General features: G+C 53.3%; 1 protein-coding gene across 8 annotated transcripts in view; it reads right to left on the bottom strand.

Annotated features, from left to right (window-relative positions):
- Window positions 1–14448, bottom strand: part of TMEM181 (transmembrane protein 181) — a 68407-nt gene that overhangs the window by 38626 nt on the left and 15333 nt on the right. The window contains exons 1-3 of one of the 8 annotated variants that reach the window (XM_045080103.1): window positions 10601–10759; window positions 9273–9384; window positions 8961–9066 (exon numbers count right to left, since the gene is read on the bottom strand). The exons of 1 other annotated variant lie outside the window; for it this stretch is intronic. Coding sequence is in view for 2 of the 7 variants with exons in the window: in XM_013044956.2 (XP_012900410.1) it covers window positions 8316–8419 (104 nt within the window). In the remaining 5 variants the exon portion in view is untranslated. Of the gene's footprint in view, window positions 1–1427; window positions 2028–8315; window positions 8936–8960; window positions 9067–9272; window positions 9388–10600; window positions 10760–14448 lie in introns of those variants that run through there. 6 more of the 8 variants (XM_045080104.1, XM_045080102.1, XM_045080105.1 and 3 more) reach the window with 6 other exon arrangements.

The raw sequence follows: 14448 nt of genomic DNA on the forward strand, positions 1-14448 counted from the left end.
GCTGGGAGCCAGCACCATCAAGTCCAGATCGGGAACTGCGTTGCCACCAGCTGGTCCTTGGGGTGGCCCACAATGTGACATCCCCGCCTGGGGCTCCTCACCACCCCTCGCCTGCATCGGCCCTCCCGGTGAAGCTCGGCCTGACTCCGGCTCTGAGGTCTGGGGTCTGGTTCTGATGCCACTGAGCAAGCTGCCCGCACTCCTCGGTGACTTACACCAGGGGGCAGAGCACCCGAGCGGGTCCGTCCCAACACCCCCCCACAGTTAGGAGGTCCCGGCCTATTCACCCCTACTTTGTCCTCTGCTCAGAAGAAAACGGCAGTGGGGGAGGGATCAGTTCTCTTCTAGAATTCCCCACCTGAGCTGTCAGTAAACAAAAGAAAAACCCATGAAGGACGAGAAAATAAATTGAGGCTTGGCCGGCCACACGGAGTCCATCGCCAGCCCTCAGTGCTGCCTCTACACTTAGCCCAGACGTCACGTACGCACGGCGGTGTTTGCGTTCAACCCCACCACAAAGAGATGGTGGGCCAGCTGTGGCCCCCAAATGGCCAACCCCTGCCCTATAACCTAAAGTGAAGACCAAAAAATCCAAAGAGATGAAAACGAGGGGGGGGGTTGCTTTGGTTTTTAGATTATTTCTATTCCCCGACCATTTCCTGGTGTTGCAAGCTGAGACAGAAGGAGGAACTCCTGCCTCAAGAACAGCACACACACCCCAGGACAGGGAAAACCAGGCTTAGCACTGAAACTGAGGGAAAGGTTATTTGCTTTTATGGTGCCTGGTGCACGCGTGCAACCTCTCCTTTACGTGGCTCGAGATTCCAGCTCCTGAGCAGGAAGTCAGCTGGTTGGTATTTCGGGCCAAAGGTTGGAGCCCATAAGCCACCTCTGCTCAGATGTGGCTTTGCAGATTACCAAGCCAGCTCCCTCCAACAGGACTCGTCAGGCCTTTGGGTGAGTGAACTCCCGTGTTTCACAGAATGACGGCATGAGAGAAGGAATGAAGGAATGCACGCCTCTGTCATTTTCTTGGGGACACAGGTCCAAAGACCACCCACAAATGACCCTGCTATGCATGAGAAATGAGTAGCCTGACCCCAACTCCAATTTGGTACCCTAAAATTTTGTTTTAAGATTTATTTATGTATTTGAGAGAGAGAAAGAGTGTGAGAGGGGACAGTGGGGAGGAGGGGCAGAGGGCAGGAATCTCAAACACAGTCTTAGCCGAATGTGGAGCCTAACGCAGGGCTCAGTCTCACAACCCTGAGATCATGACCTGACCTGAAGTCACGAGTCAGACACTTAACTGACTGAGCCACCCAGGTGCCCCAGAACCCTAAAGATTTTAAGAGACCTGAAAGCATTAAAATAGTAGAACCAGAAAAGACCTCAGAGAGGAAGTCTAAGCCCTTCCTTCGACTTACACACGGGGACACTGAGGTCCAAGACTGTGGAACACCTGCCCAAGAAGTCACAGCTCTGCCCCTGGGGGTAACTGCCAGTCCCCAGGAAGAGCTGAGGGGACCGACCCCCACGACTGCACTTCTGGGGAAAGCCCTGGGGAGGCGGGGCTGGAGTCAGAACAAGGTCCTCTTTGTCACTGCACTGCTGTCTGCAGGTGTTGAGGCCAAGAATGCGGTTCCTCTGTGCAGTCTGCAGAAGAGAGAGCACAGGCATTTTCACTTCGAAAAAACCCAGCATGACGCTGACTGGACTAGATGTTAGGAAAGACAGCTAAAGTCTATAGTTCACAGGACTACACCCATGTCGTTCTCTTAGTTTTGATAAATGTGCCACCGTGCCGAGACGCCAGCATGAGGGGAAGCTGGCTGATGGGTGTGCAGACTCTCTGTACTCTCTCTGCCAGTCTCCTTGTAAATCTCAAGTTATTTAAAAAATTACCCAGAATCATCTACAGCACCCCTAATCTGCTGCTCTCCGGGCGACCTGCCCAGGCAGGGGCTCTGAGGGGCACGGAGGGTTCCCAGCACAGGCGAGCACCCAGAAGAGGTTACTTGGAGGCAAAAAAAAAAAAACCAGAGTAAAAATACTTATATTTAAACCTTTGTGATGAGCAGTAAACCTTTCCAGGCTTCCTCAGCTAGGGGTCTGGGCTCCAGAGACCCCCTCCAGCCACAGGATGGCATGGGCCAGGGCTAGCACAAATAGCTCGGTTCCACGCAACTCCCCCGCACGGCTCCTTCCACTCTCAACTTTATGTCTAAGCACTTTGAAGCAGTTCGCCAAAACTCTAGAGACTTCCAAAACCTCAGGAATATGTTCCTATTCAAGACAAATCAGAGGTCTACACCATTGTTGGGTCACAGCAGCGAACCGAGAGACGCCGACATCAAGACATTAGTAGAGTCGAGCACCGCCCCCACCGGGCCTGTCCCGCTTCACATCCCCTAGTCCCGGCTGCCCCACAGCTTCCTGCTCAAACCACGATCCCAGTCATTTCTCTGCTTACCTCCCGCTTCACCTCCCACCTGAAACGCCAATGTGTTTCTAACGATCAAGCTAACCTAAACCAGCGGCCCGGGCCAGTCCCTGTGAGTAGACAGCCTATGCGCCCTCCGATCAGGCCACCAACAGAGGAATGCTCTGTAATGCTCAGAGACAAGACTGTGATGCCCAAAAGGCATGGAGCCCACCCCAAAGAGCCCTCTGACCCAGGAGACTTAACCTAACATCCTGCCTGTCTACCTCCACTGGCACCCATCCCCTTCCGGGACCCACACTGTGCGGACTCTCCAACCCCGGGGGGTTTCCTGCTCCCTCCTTCAGGCCCCCTCCCACCTCCAAGAACTGTCCCCAAGCCCCTGTCTGCCCCGATTCTGTTCTGAGACAGTCTCCCAGGATGTTTTCACTCAGGAATCCATACCACTTTACGGTCAATAAGTTTAAACCTGAACCCATTAAAGCACAAAATAAATGAAAAAGCTGCTTAACTGCCCATTTCCTGCCTCTATCCTTTCTCCAGTCCCACATCCTGAAACCTTGGGGTCACCTCTGAGGATGCTCGCCTCTCAGTAGTCCTGCGCCTGCAGCGGAGGAGGGGCGCCCTGCTTCCTAACTGTTCCTTCCCAGCACAGCCACTGCGACGCCTCCCAGACGCTGCCTCTGCCGTGCTGTGCCACCGCTGGCATGCGACCCCGCACAAGAAGCCTCTGGCTCCCCACGGCCACTCCATCAAGGTTCCAGATCCCTCCCTGGGATTCCTACTGTGCTGCAGGTACCTCCATGTGAGTCACCACCTCCCCCGGCCATCACAGCTGCCTCCGAGGTAGGCACCACCACTATGCGCATTTCCCAGATGTGCTAGCTCAGGCTGAGGCAGCGTTCAAACCCAAGCATCAGCATCCGGGGCTTAAATTCTGTTTCCCAACATGGTCAAGCTGGACTCTGGACCAGTCCTTGCAAACACTGCTCTCCTGATGGGAAATGCTCTCTCTTCTCACCACCAAACCATCGAAATCGGACTCACCAGGGCGCACCTGCATGTCCCACCTCCTCCAGGAAGCTTTCCCACTCTTAGCTGCCTCTCGTATCTTTAACCTATTACAACAACACGGCCGAGTGCCTGAAGACAAAGTACCATCTATCTGTGTGGATGCCAGACACGGGGAAACACCGACACAACCTTCATTCGTTATCTCCCAAGTGTTCCCTCCAATTGGCACAAACTACTAGGGAGCAGGGAGAGGACTCCCCCTTTCTGCAAACAGCCTGGCCAAGTCAAGCACAAGGGCTAGAAGAATCTTCTCCCTGGATAATCACAGCAGGAAGGCCTCGAGCAGCACCCTGCCAGCGCAGAACGGCTATCCCTCCTTTTTCTCTTCTCAAGGGGACCCATACGCCAGTATTCACCTCCAGGCTGCATCTCTTCTCACATGCAGGCATTTAATACACATACTGGAAAATGCTGGCCTCGCGGGAGCCCCCGGGCCTTTGGAAGACCTTTCAAATGCAATGGAACAGACCATCCCCTTATCGTAGGCCTGGACTTTTTAGGTCCCTTCTAAATTAACCTCAATTTTGTGGGTGATTTAAAATATCACAGACATCTTTTCTAGAGAAACTAAAAACACCTTTACTTAAAAGCCAGCCCCCCCATGCACAGCCACAATCCAGTCACCGTCAGCCATGTTGGCCTATCCTGCGCATACTTCCGACCAGTTCCCAAGGAACCGCTTCCAAGTTCCGTGAAGCCTGTGCAGCCATCCAGACCCACAACAAAGCAGGAGAACCACCCTGCAGAGCTCAGTGCGGCAGGACGCCTGCGCTGTCTTGCTGGGACACACCTGCACGGCGCTGCCCTTTGCCCTCTTCCCTTTCCGGCTCTCCCTCCCCAGTGACCTCCTCCTGCTTCAGGCTTTGGAGACAAAGCAGGTGCGAACAATTCCCCGTTCAGAGTTCAGCCCAGCCGAGCCCCAGACGGACGGAAACGCCTACCTGACCCTCCCACTTGGCTATCCAGTAGGCAGCTCTGAGTGTGATGCCTCCAAAGACAGACTCCCGAGCTTCCGCTGACCCCCTCCTGCACTGTTCCCAGCCCCAGGAAGTGGCCACTCCAGCCTTCCAGGGGCTCAGGCCAAGGACTCAGTCATCCTTTGACCTCTGTCTTCTCCTCACTCCCCACATCGAATGCATCCACAAAGCCTCCCTTCTATAGGGAGTCTCGGTCCATCCCAGCTCTCCAGTCAGGCCCTGCCATGTTTCACTGGACTGCAGTGGCCTCCCCTCAGCTTCCTGTTTCTGGGCTTGGCACCCACACTCTGCTCTCCACACAGCTGTTCCGAAAGCCAGGTGCATTCGCTCTCAGTCCAGAACTCTCTGGTGGCTTCCTTATCACCGTGAGTGACAGCCAAACACTTCACGACCAACTGTTGTTGACTCGCCTATGAACATGTTTATGGGTATTTCTTTGAACACAACTCTCCCACCATAATCCCTTCATTCTAAAGAAAGAACAGGAGCCATGGCAGATGAAGGGATTTTCTCCGGGGCAGGGCAGAGGCGCCACAGCTATCTGTCGACTCCCCTCCCCAGCTCCCCTGCCAGGGAGACCAGCCCCGCTCCCCACAACGCAGAACCTAAGGGAAACCTGCCAGGCACCTCGAGAAAAGGTTTCCCTGCCTAGTGACAGGATAGGTGGGAGGGAAGGGCCTCCTCTGTCTTCAGTGGGCACAACAGTGCAGGGAAGCGCTGAGTGGCTGTGGCCACATGACCCCTAAAAGGATGGACCCTGCAACAGGCCAGGACTGAGGACCAAAGATGGAAGCCACTTAGGCCACCAGGGACACGGAGCCACTGAATTAACCCACAGCTCATTAATTATGAATTAACCATAATTAATTAACCCTATATTAGCTACTAAATTAATTAAGGGACAAGCTTACTTCAACTTGTGGACACCCCATTGCGTAAGCCACTTCTCATGGGTATTCTACTGAAACCAAAAGCTTCCTCTTCAATACGCATACCAGAAAAAGAAAAACCACAATTAAAAATGAAACACAAGATACTAAGTCACACAGCTTTAGAAACCTCCCAGTCCAAGGCATCTGCAACTGTCCTGTCACAGTGTGAGACAGCCACCAAGCATCTTAGTCACTAAGACGCTGGCCTTCCTAGTTCCATCAATGATTGGTCACTGAGTACTTCTCCTCCTCTTGGCCCCCAGGCACCCACTGTTCTCCGCCCAGCCAGGGTCCTGCCTCCCCTGAGGCCGTCCCCAATCACTCTGAGAAGGCAACTGTCCCCTCAAATGCAGGACAGGAGGCATGTGCCCATTTCTGGATTTCAGTGTGGGTGACAACCGTTCACAGACTTCCACTCCTCTCCCGACCTGGAGCTCCCCTCTGGTCTTTCAGAGCCCAGTGCTGAGCCTTACAAATCGCAGGCCATTAACTCTAGATTCCTTAGTCCAAAGACTATTGATTCCTACCATTTCTATGCAAGATTCCCTGGTTTTACTTTCATTTCCTCCGTATTCTACTATTTTTCCTGCTACGATAGAGTACAGACACTGAATTGCAAACTTTAACTTTTTCTCCCACTATTGTCTTTTCATGTTTTTTTTTTTTTAAGATTTATTTATTTGACAGAGAGAAATCACAAGTAGACAGAGAGGCAGCCAGAGAAAGAGAGGGAAGCAGGCTCCCTGCTGAGCAGAGAGCCCGATTCGGGACTCGATCCCAGGACCCTGAGATCATGACCTGAGCCGAAGGCAGCGGCTTAATCCACTGAGCCACCCAGGCGCCCGTCTTTTCATGTTTTTATGGCCCTGACCTTTGCACTCTGGGTCTGGGAACTGGCCAGAGCAGCTCCAAGCAAGTGCCTTCCCCTGGCACATACCCTCAGTCAGTCCCCTGTTGGCCCAATGGAAGGCCAGTGTCACCATCAGAGCCGCCAAGCCTCCAGCACTGCTAGAGCCAACATTACTTTCCCACTAGACACCTGCCCTCCCACGCAGGCCCCATAAGAGTTAATAAAACAGCACTAGAGACAAGCCGTGGGGGAGGCACCCGCTCAATGAGTCCCTTCGTGGGCCTGAAGCAGAATGATCCTGAAACGGACAGACTTGGCTGAGCAAAGAATGCGAGAAAACACCTCAGGGCGCTTTCAGCACTGTGGCTGGAGATGGACAGAATCTGCCTTTTGCAACCCTCCGTGACAGCCAGCACCTGCAGGAAGGCAGGAGGGAACAGCAGCCAGGAGGCCCAAGCACTTCTATAAATACATACTTTATCTGGCCTCATCAAGTCACGATACAGTAGGTAGGTAAGACTGAAAATATTTCTGTTATCCCAGATTTTGCTACTTGTTCAACTCGTTCCCAGATTTCCCACTCTAGAACCAAAAAACCAGCATCTGGCCAGTGGGAAGGGACTTTCAATCTCTCGGTGCATTCTCATGTTTTAAGCAAAGATTTTGTTTTTCTTTCATAATCTGTATAAAAATAATCTCTTCTCCCGTGGTCCAAAGCGCTGGCCTGGTGCCTGTCAGCCTGGCTTCAGATCCTGGCTCCCTCTCTCGTGAGGCAGACGACTGTGGGCAAGCTAGGTGACTCTCCGGGCCCCAGCATCCTCCTCTGTAAATCAGAGACAAGCAGAATGCCCCCAGGGTCGTTGGGGGACACAGATGAAAGCATGATGAGCCCAGGACAGTACGGTAAGCATACAGGAAGAACTCAGTCAGGCTCATTACAGTAGTAAGGTTGTGCGTTTCCCCCTCCCATTTTTTCTTAAAAAAAAAAAAAAAAATCTTCATCCTACCTGTATCTGAGGATCTGCTATGTAGCATCTCCCCTCATCCAGCTCAGAACTCACCCAATTGAAGAAAAGGGCAGTTGTCCCTCCCTAAGCACCTACTTGGGACAGCAAGGTGCTGTCCTGCAAGGCAGGTATTACCCACCCTTTGACATCCGGGAATACGGAGGCCCAGGGAGGCCTTTGCTGCTGAGGTCGCAGCCGGCAGGAGGTGCAGGTGGGGTGGGAACGCCCAGGAACAGAGGTGGAAAGGAGACCCACCTCTCTCTCTCTCTCTCTCTTTCTTTGGCTCCCTCGCCAAAATCTTCCCGTTTTGAACCTACCACTGAATGGGTTTTGAGAAGAAAAAACTCTAAGGCAAAGAACAGAATAAGAACGCTGAAATTCCAATCAGTGAAATACAGTGACTATATCTGAATTCATCCAAATTTTAAGCTTGAATATATTACAAACAACTTCATTACCTATTCAAAAATGCCATTATGCAAACAATCAAGGCCCAACAACCTTGATATGTATTTTAATGAACACTGTGCCCCTCTACCCTCCTAAAGGAACCGTGAATTCACATGGATCCTTGCCACGCTGCAAGCCCCGTGACTCACACCCAGGACTGTGACATTTGGGCCACCAAAGACCCTTCCTGGGGCAAAGAGAACAAGGAAGCAGGCCACACGCCGGTCAGCGCGGGCAAGGTGCCAGCCAAGGGCAGCGCCCTGGCCCTGCTCCAGGCAGTGCATCCGGTGGTGAAGAGCCCGGGGTCCGACGGCGGACTGCGGGGCTGCAGCAGGAGGACCCGCCGCGAGCCACTCTCCTTCTCATGACCGCCACTCCCTGAACTGCCAAACGCCCAAAACCAAGGGGGCCCCCGGCCCAGGGCTGCGGTGGTAACTCAGCGAGCTATGACATGAAAGCCCTTGCAAGTGCCCCATCATGGCCAGCTGCTGCGAGCGTTCACGTCACGAACGTGGGCTCTGGAGCCAACTGCTCCGGCTAAAGTCTCAGCTCTGTGATGTACTGTGACCTAGAGAAACTCACGTGACTTCTCTGCACCTCAGTGTTGTCATCTGTCGTACGGGAATGCTAAAAGAAACTTCTTCACAGGGAGGGTCGTTGTGAGGATTCCATGAAATGACATACATAAGGCGCTCACAGCGGTATCTGGCACAGGGTAAATACTTATTTTTTATTAGCTCTAGATATCTTCTTGGTTCAAAAAATAAATAAATAAAGGTTCCTAAGGGACGCAATCTTAAAAAACTGTCATTTCAAGAATAGGATACTGACCCAGGCCTTGTGTCCCCTCAAACATGGGGACACTTGAGGGTCTGGGACACTAGAAACCACAACAAGGTTTGTGCTTATTTGTGCCACCCCTTCACTGCTGGCAGAAGGGGAACCTACTTAATGCGCTCAGCACTTACATGCACCCAGGATGAAAGGGGCACCCCTAAAAGGCACTCTTTCACAACTGGTTGCAAATATCAAGCAGCACACACAGAACCCCGCCCGCTGCCAGCCTGCAGGGAAAGGCAAGGGCAAAGCAACAAATGAACTGAGAAATCCCAATGATGACGTGTAGCACTGCAGCTCAAAAGCAAGGCATGGTAGCCAGTGTCCGAGACCCGCCTGCCCTGCACTACACCGTCCTCTCCTCCTGAACCCCCAGCACCGGGCCCTTGCCTGGCACGATGAGAAAAGGAGCAGAGTTCGCGGGAAGCGTCAGTGTACGGCTTCTAAGAACCAGGAACTCTTCACCCAGACTGGTTCGATAGCGATCTCTCCTGCCCTTTAAAAAAAAAAAAAATAGGCTGGGCCGCTTGTGAGCAGGGAGGTCAGGGAGGTCCAGCAGGGAAGTGACAGCGCCACTGACCTCCCCCAGCCCCCACCGGCTAAGCCCAGAGCCTCCAGGCGGCTCATTTCCCCTCGGCTCTCCCCCACCGCTTTTTCTCTCTGGCTTCTCTTCCTGCTCCGGTCCCTTCCCGGCTTTCTCACCGTGGGATTCTCGGTGGCCTCTGGCAACAAGAGCACTTGTTCTCGTGGCCTCTGTTCCAGAGTCACAACTGGCCACAACTCCGGAAGGCATCTTCAGGCTCATTCCAGCACGCTGCTGACAGACACCACGAAGGAATGGTACCCCAGAGTTGTACAGCGCCCGTAATGCCAACCCCCCTCTGCCTGGGGTATAATTAAAAGAAAGACCTTTAAAACACCCACATTTCATGCCACCCTGGCTTCCTCTGCTGAAGTGAATAACCGAAGTCAGAAACTTCTGAGGTCGCAGGAGGAAAAAGCTTTCCTCCATCACATGTGTCTGCATCCTGGCAACACCCTCTGATCGGCCCTCTGCCCAGTCAGAGAAATCGGCAGCTGTCCCAAGCAAACCGCTCAGCCTCCGCGACCCCAAACACACGGAGACTCACACAGCCCATCTGAAGGTTGCGGGCGACCGTGGGAAGCTGCCTCCCCCGCCTCCCGCCGCAGACACAGCTCCACGCAGCAGAGCCTCCGGGCCGTCCTTCTCTGTGACTTCTGACTTTTTGCAACTCATGCACTAAACTTTTTAAAAAACGTTTTCTCTTTCTTTTCCCGGATGTCCCCTGGGAGGCACCCAGGTGACTGTGCTGCGTCAAAGGCAAGCTTTAAGGATGGCGTCTATGGGGCCCTGGACAGGTTTTTCCACTTAAAATCCCTGAACTTCACAGAGGAAATAAGGCCCAAAGTCAGCAAATTAAAACTCATAAAACTCGGTGTCCCGGAGATCTAAAGGGGCTGTGGCAGGCTCCCAACGTGCCAACATCATCAAAAAGCCACCGGAAAGCACCTCTCTTTACCCTGGGCTGGGCTGGATGGGGGAGAGCCGAGTGGGGGTGCTCTGGGTGCCTTTAACAGAGAGGTGATGAGTAGGGTCCCCGGCGAGGCTGGGCGCCACCGCCCTTCCAGCCGAGAGGGTGGGCCCCGAGCAGCCCCAGGAAAGGCGGTGAGGGGGCTCCGGGAGGCACGTTCCTGTAGGACGGGGGTCACCGGTTCTCCAGGGCGAGCAGGGCCAGAGCTGGCCTCGAAGGGCCCTCCTGAGGCTCCCTCTGGCCGAGACCCGTCCCGGACCCCGACCCCGTCTCCACTGCCCGCGCCGAGCCACCCCCGCGGAGCCCCCTGCAGTGTTCCCTCCGCGGGGTCCCGAGCTCCACGTGGGCGGAGGGCCCGGCGTCGGGGTTCCCGGCAGCTGGACGCGGAGCCCCAACTCCGGGCCCGGGAGCCGAGGTGGGGGGAACCCCGGCCCGACCCGCCTCGCCCGCCCGCCCGCCCGCCCGCCCGGCACTCACGGTTCCATCGCGGCGCCCCGGCCCTCGGCTCCGGCCCGCGCCCCGAGCCCGCCCCGCGCCGCGCGGTCCCCGCGACAGCCACAGCCGCAGCCGGAGCGACAGCGGCCCGGGAGCAGCCGGCTCCGGGGAACTCGTCAGAGCGCGACGCGCCGCCAGCGTCACGTGCGCGGAAGCGGGAGCGCGGCGGCGGGAGGGGCGGGGGCGGGAGCGGGGGGGGCGAGCGCGGGGGGGGGCCGGGGGCCGAGGCGAGGGGGGGTGCGGCCGGGGCGCGGGGCAGCGACAGGGCGGGCTCTGCCTCCCCTCAGACCCCGCTCACTGGCTCCACCGGAGGGATCCCGCGTCGCGTCTGCCTCGCCTGCGCCCCAGGAGCACGACGCGGCCCGAGCGGGGGGGTGGGCTCAGTCCAGGGTTCACGAACGGATTGAATGAATGAATGAATGGCTTGACTTACTGCTTGTCCCTTGCTGAGGAGACAGCACATTAAAACATTCCCTCTGGCTTCCAGGGCATCTTAATCAGGGCTTTAAGAATGATCACAGGAGACCATGAATGCCCTACAGTTGTGCAAAAGACACTATGGGTGTCTGCATTCTGCAGGGGAGAAGAGCTTTAACTTTCCAAATTCTCAAAAAGGTTTGTGACCCAAAGAGCTTAAAAGCTGGAGCAAACCTCTGACACCCCCAAGGGATGCCAAGAGAGCTTTCCAGGCTCTTTCTGGTAGTTTCTGCAAACCTTTTCTAGACTAGAGCTACCACAGCGTGCAGATTTTCCATCAGGGATGCAAACACCGTCCCTCAGGAAGCAGGAGGTGTGGATCCCATGCCCCCCATCCCACAGAGCTGAAAACATAATCGATGGTGCGAATCCGGGTCCTGCTAAGGCGCTGAATAGGAGCAAGTATCAGGGGCCAATCCTGTCGCAGTTCTTTTTACAGTGACCAGATCAGCTGACCAAAAGCACTTTCCTGACCTAAGATCTTGGCTCACAGTCGTCAGTTTCTGTGATCAAGAACAGAGGAGAGGCATTTCCAAGATTTGGGATATTTCCCAAATATTTCCAAGATTCTCTATGAAGCATTTGTCAAAATGTCCCCTGTGCCCTGTGCCCTTATTGCTATGGATTTAAAGTCAGTCTGAATGGGGGAAATAGACTTCAAGTTTTCTTCCTCATGTTTCCTTGTTCAAGCATTAAGCTCCCCACAAGCTCATTGGTATTGGCAGAAAGATACCACCACAAATAGCATTCCGTTCCCGCCCTCGACAAACTTACAGGCAAAGTCAGTTACCAAAACTAAGTGTGACAAGCACAGATTGCCACAGTGGCCCTGAGGAAGGGCACTTCACTCTCTAGGGGTGGGGTTGTGTGGGAGAGGAGAGGCAATGCCGTTTGGGTTGATCTCCAAGCAGGAGGGGCTTGAAGACCACCGACCGGATACCAAGTAATAATGATAAATTCCATTACCATCCTGAATCCTAAACCACAACCCTTAATGAAATGATAACAAAAGATTATTCCTCTGACTCTTTTCATAGATGCTTGGAGGAAAAGGGGTCTTCACGGCAACAAGGCCAGGGAACATAAACCAGTGCCTAATGTCCAGCATCACTTCAAGCCCTCTTTTTCTCATTTATGTGTTCTTCCAACATTAACTGAGCAGTCAGTGTGCGCTACACACTTCCCTCAGTTCTGGAGGGTGAAGGACACAGCCAGCAAACAGATAATAACTGAATAGCGACACAGTTACAACCGTGACAGAAAAGGGATAGAGGGGCACGGTGACAGTGTCTATGATGAGGGGAAAGGTCCCCAACAAATTCCGGGGCTTCGAGATAGCCTGTCTAATCTGTCCACCATCCCTCACAGGAGATTTCCTCCAGTCACTTCCAGGTCCGCTCCTCGGAGCCTCTGTTCAGCAAGTTTCCTCACTAAGCTCAGAACAGGGCACACTTCAGGTGAGGTCTGTATCAGCCTCAGAAGGAGCTGGTATCTGGTAGCTTCCACCCACTCAGTTCACAATTCCATTCTACTGACACCCCCTGGGATCTCCGTTCAGGACCACGCTGTCCAGAGACAAGAACCAGCAACTACTGACCACCTGCAAAGCCTAAGCTCTGAGCCAATGAACTCTCTCAGCAGCTTGATGAGTTATTCGTGGTCATTACCCTCATTTTGCAGAGAGGAGAGGGAGGCCTTAAAGAGGTTACGTGCTTTTCTCAGGGACTACTGGCGAGAACCTGTATGACCTGGCCCCAGGCTCATGCTCTTCTCTGATGTTGGTGTCCCAAGTGCTGAAGAATGCAACGTGGTCCGAGCAACCAGCAAAGGCCAGGAGCATACAGGCCATTAGATATATATATAGTCTCTCTGACCTCAAAGGCTCTCAGCCCACATTTATCAACTTTGTTCTTATTTTAAAAGCCTTCTTCTAAAATCCATATGCACAATGTTTCACAGCATTTCCCAGTAATCCCACTTAATTGGGAGATTGGACCCATGGGTATATATGTATTTGAAACCTAGCCTTGCTTCAAAAAGGATCAAAGTATCAGAAATTAGATTGGTCTAATTAGAAAAACCCTTACTAATACCGAACGTTTAATTTCATTTTCACCTTTTTTTTTTTTTTTAAGATTTAGTCTATTTATTTGAGAGAGGGACAGCGAACAAAAGCAGGAGGAACAGAAGGCAGGGAGAGAGGGGGAGGAAGACTCCCCGCTGAGCAAGGAGCCCGATGTGGGACTCGATCCCAGGACCCTGGGATCATGACCTGAGCTGAAGGTGAACACTTCACCAACTGAGCCACCCAAGTGCCGTTCATTTCATTTTCTAAGGGCCAACAAACCATCCCTTTAAATCATTTTCTCCAGAACTGAACCAAAGTCAAGTCATTGGCTGCCTCCTTGCTGTTTTTTGAGGCTGATGGCAACATCTCAAGGGGCCTACCTGCAAATGCTCTTGACACCCCAGGAGACAAATCCAGGGGACTCGAATTCACTTCCTAATATAACAATGAACATGGTCTAGCACTCTGTAGACAGACCGTGGTGATCTCTTTACATCTCATTAATAAGAATCAGTAATGGCTAACATCGGGTGCTCATGATCTCGCCGGGCCAGGAGTTAAACAGGAAGGAAACCAAGGGCGGACTGCAGCTCTCTCGAACCCTTTGTGTTAGGCGCTCAGGCTGTTGTAACAAAATACCGTAGGCTGACTGGCTTCCACAACACGTTTTTTCCCACAGTTCTAGAAGCTACAAGTCCAAGATAAGGTTCTGGTTGATTTCCTTTCTGGTGAGGACTCTCTTCCTGGCTTGCAGACAGCCACCTTCTGGCTGTGTCCTCATGTGACCTTTCCTTGATGAGTGTGTGTGTGTGTGTGAAAGAGAGAGAGAGAGAGAGACAAAGACAGAGACAGAGACAGAAAGAGAGCAGGAGCTCTCTGGCATCTCTTCTAATAAAGATGCCAATCCCATCAGATCAGGGCCCCACCCTTATGACCTCCTTAAACCTAATTACTTCCTTATTCCAAATTCAGCTGCAGTGGGAGGTTTAGGGCTTCAAAATATGAGTGAGAGCTGAGGGATGGGGGGGGGGACACAAACATTCAGTCTCTAACACCCCTAAATGGAAGATTTCTCAAAAAAGAAAACTGCCCTATTTGTGCCCTGGGATGCCTGGGTGGCTCAGTCATTAAGCGTCTGTCTTCAGCTCAGGTCATGGTCCCAGGGTCCTGGGATCAAGCCCCGCGTTGGGCTCCCTGCTCGGTGGGAAGCCTGCTTCTCCCTCTCCCACTCTCCCTGCTTGTGTTTCCTCTCTTGTTGTGTTTCTCTCCATCAAATAAATAAATA

The sequence above is a fragment of the Mustela putorius genome, unplaced genomic scaffold, assembly GCF_011764305.1.
Source record: "Mustela putorius furo isolate JIRA1106 unplaced genomic scaffold, ASM1176430v1.1 tig00000450_pilon_pilon_pilon, whole genome shotgun sequence".
In the NCBI taxonomy this organism is placed as follows: Eukaryota; Metazoa; Chordata; class Mammalia; order Carnivora; family Mustelidae; genus Mustela; species Mustela putorius.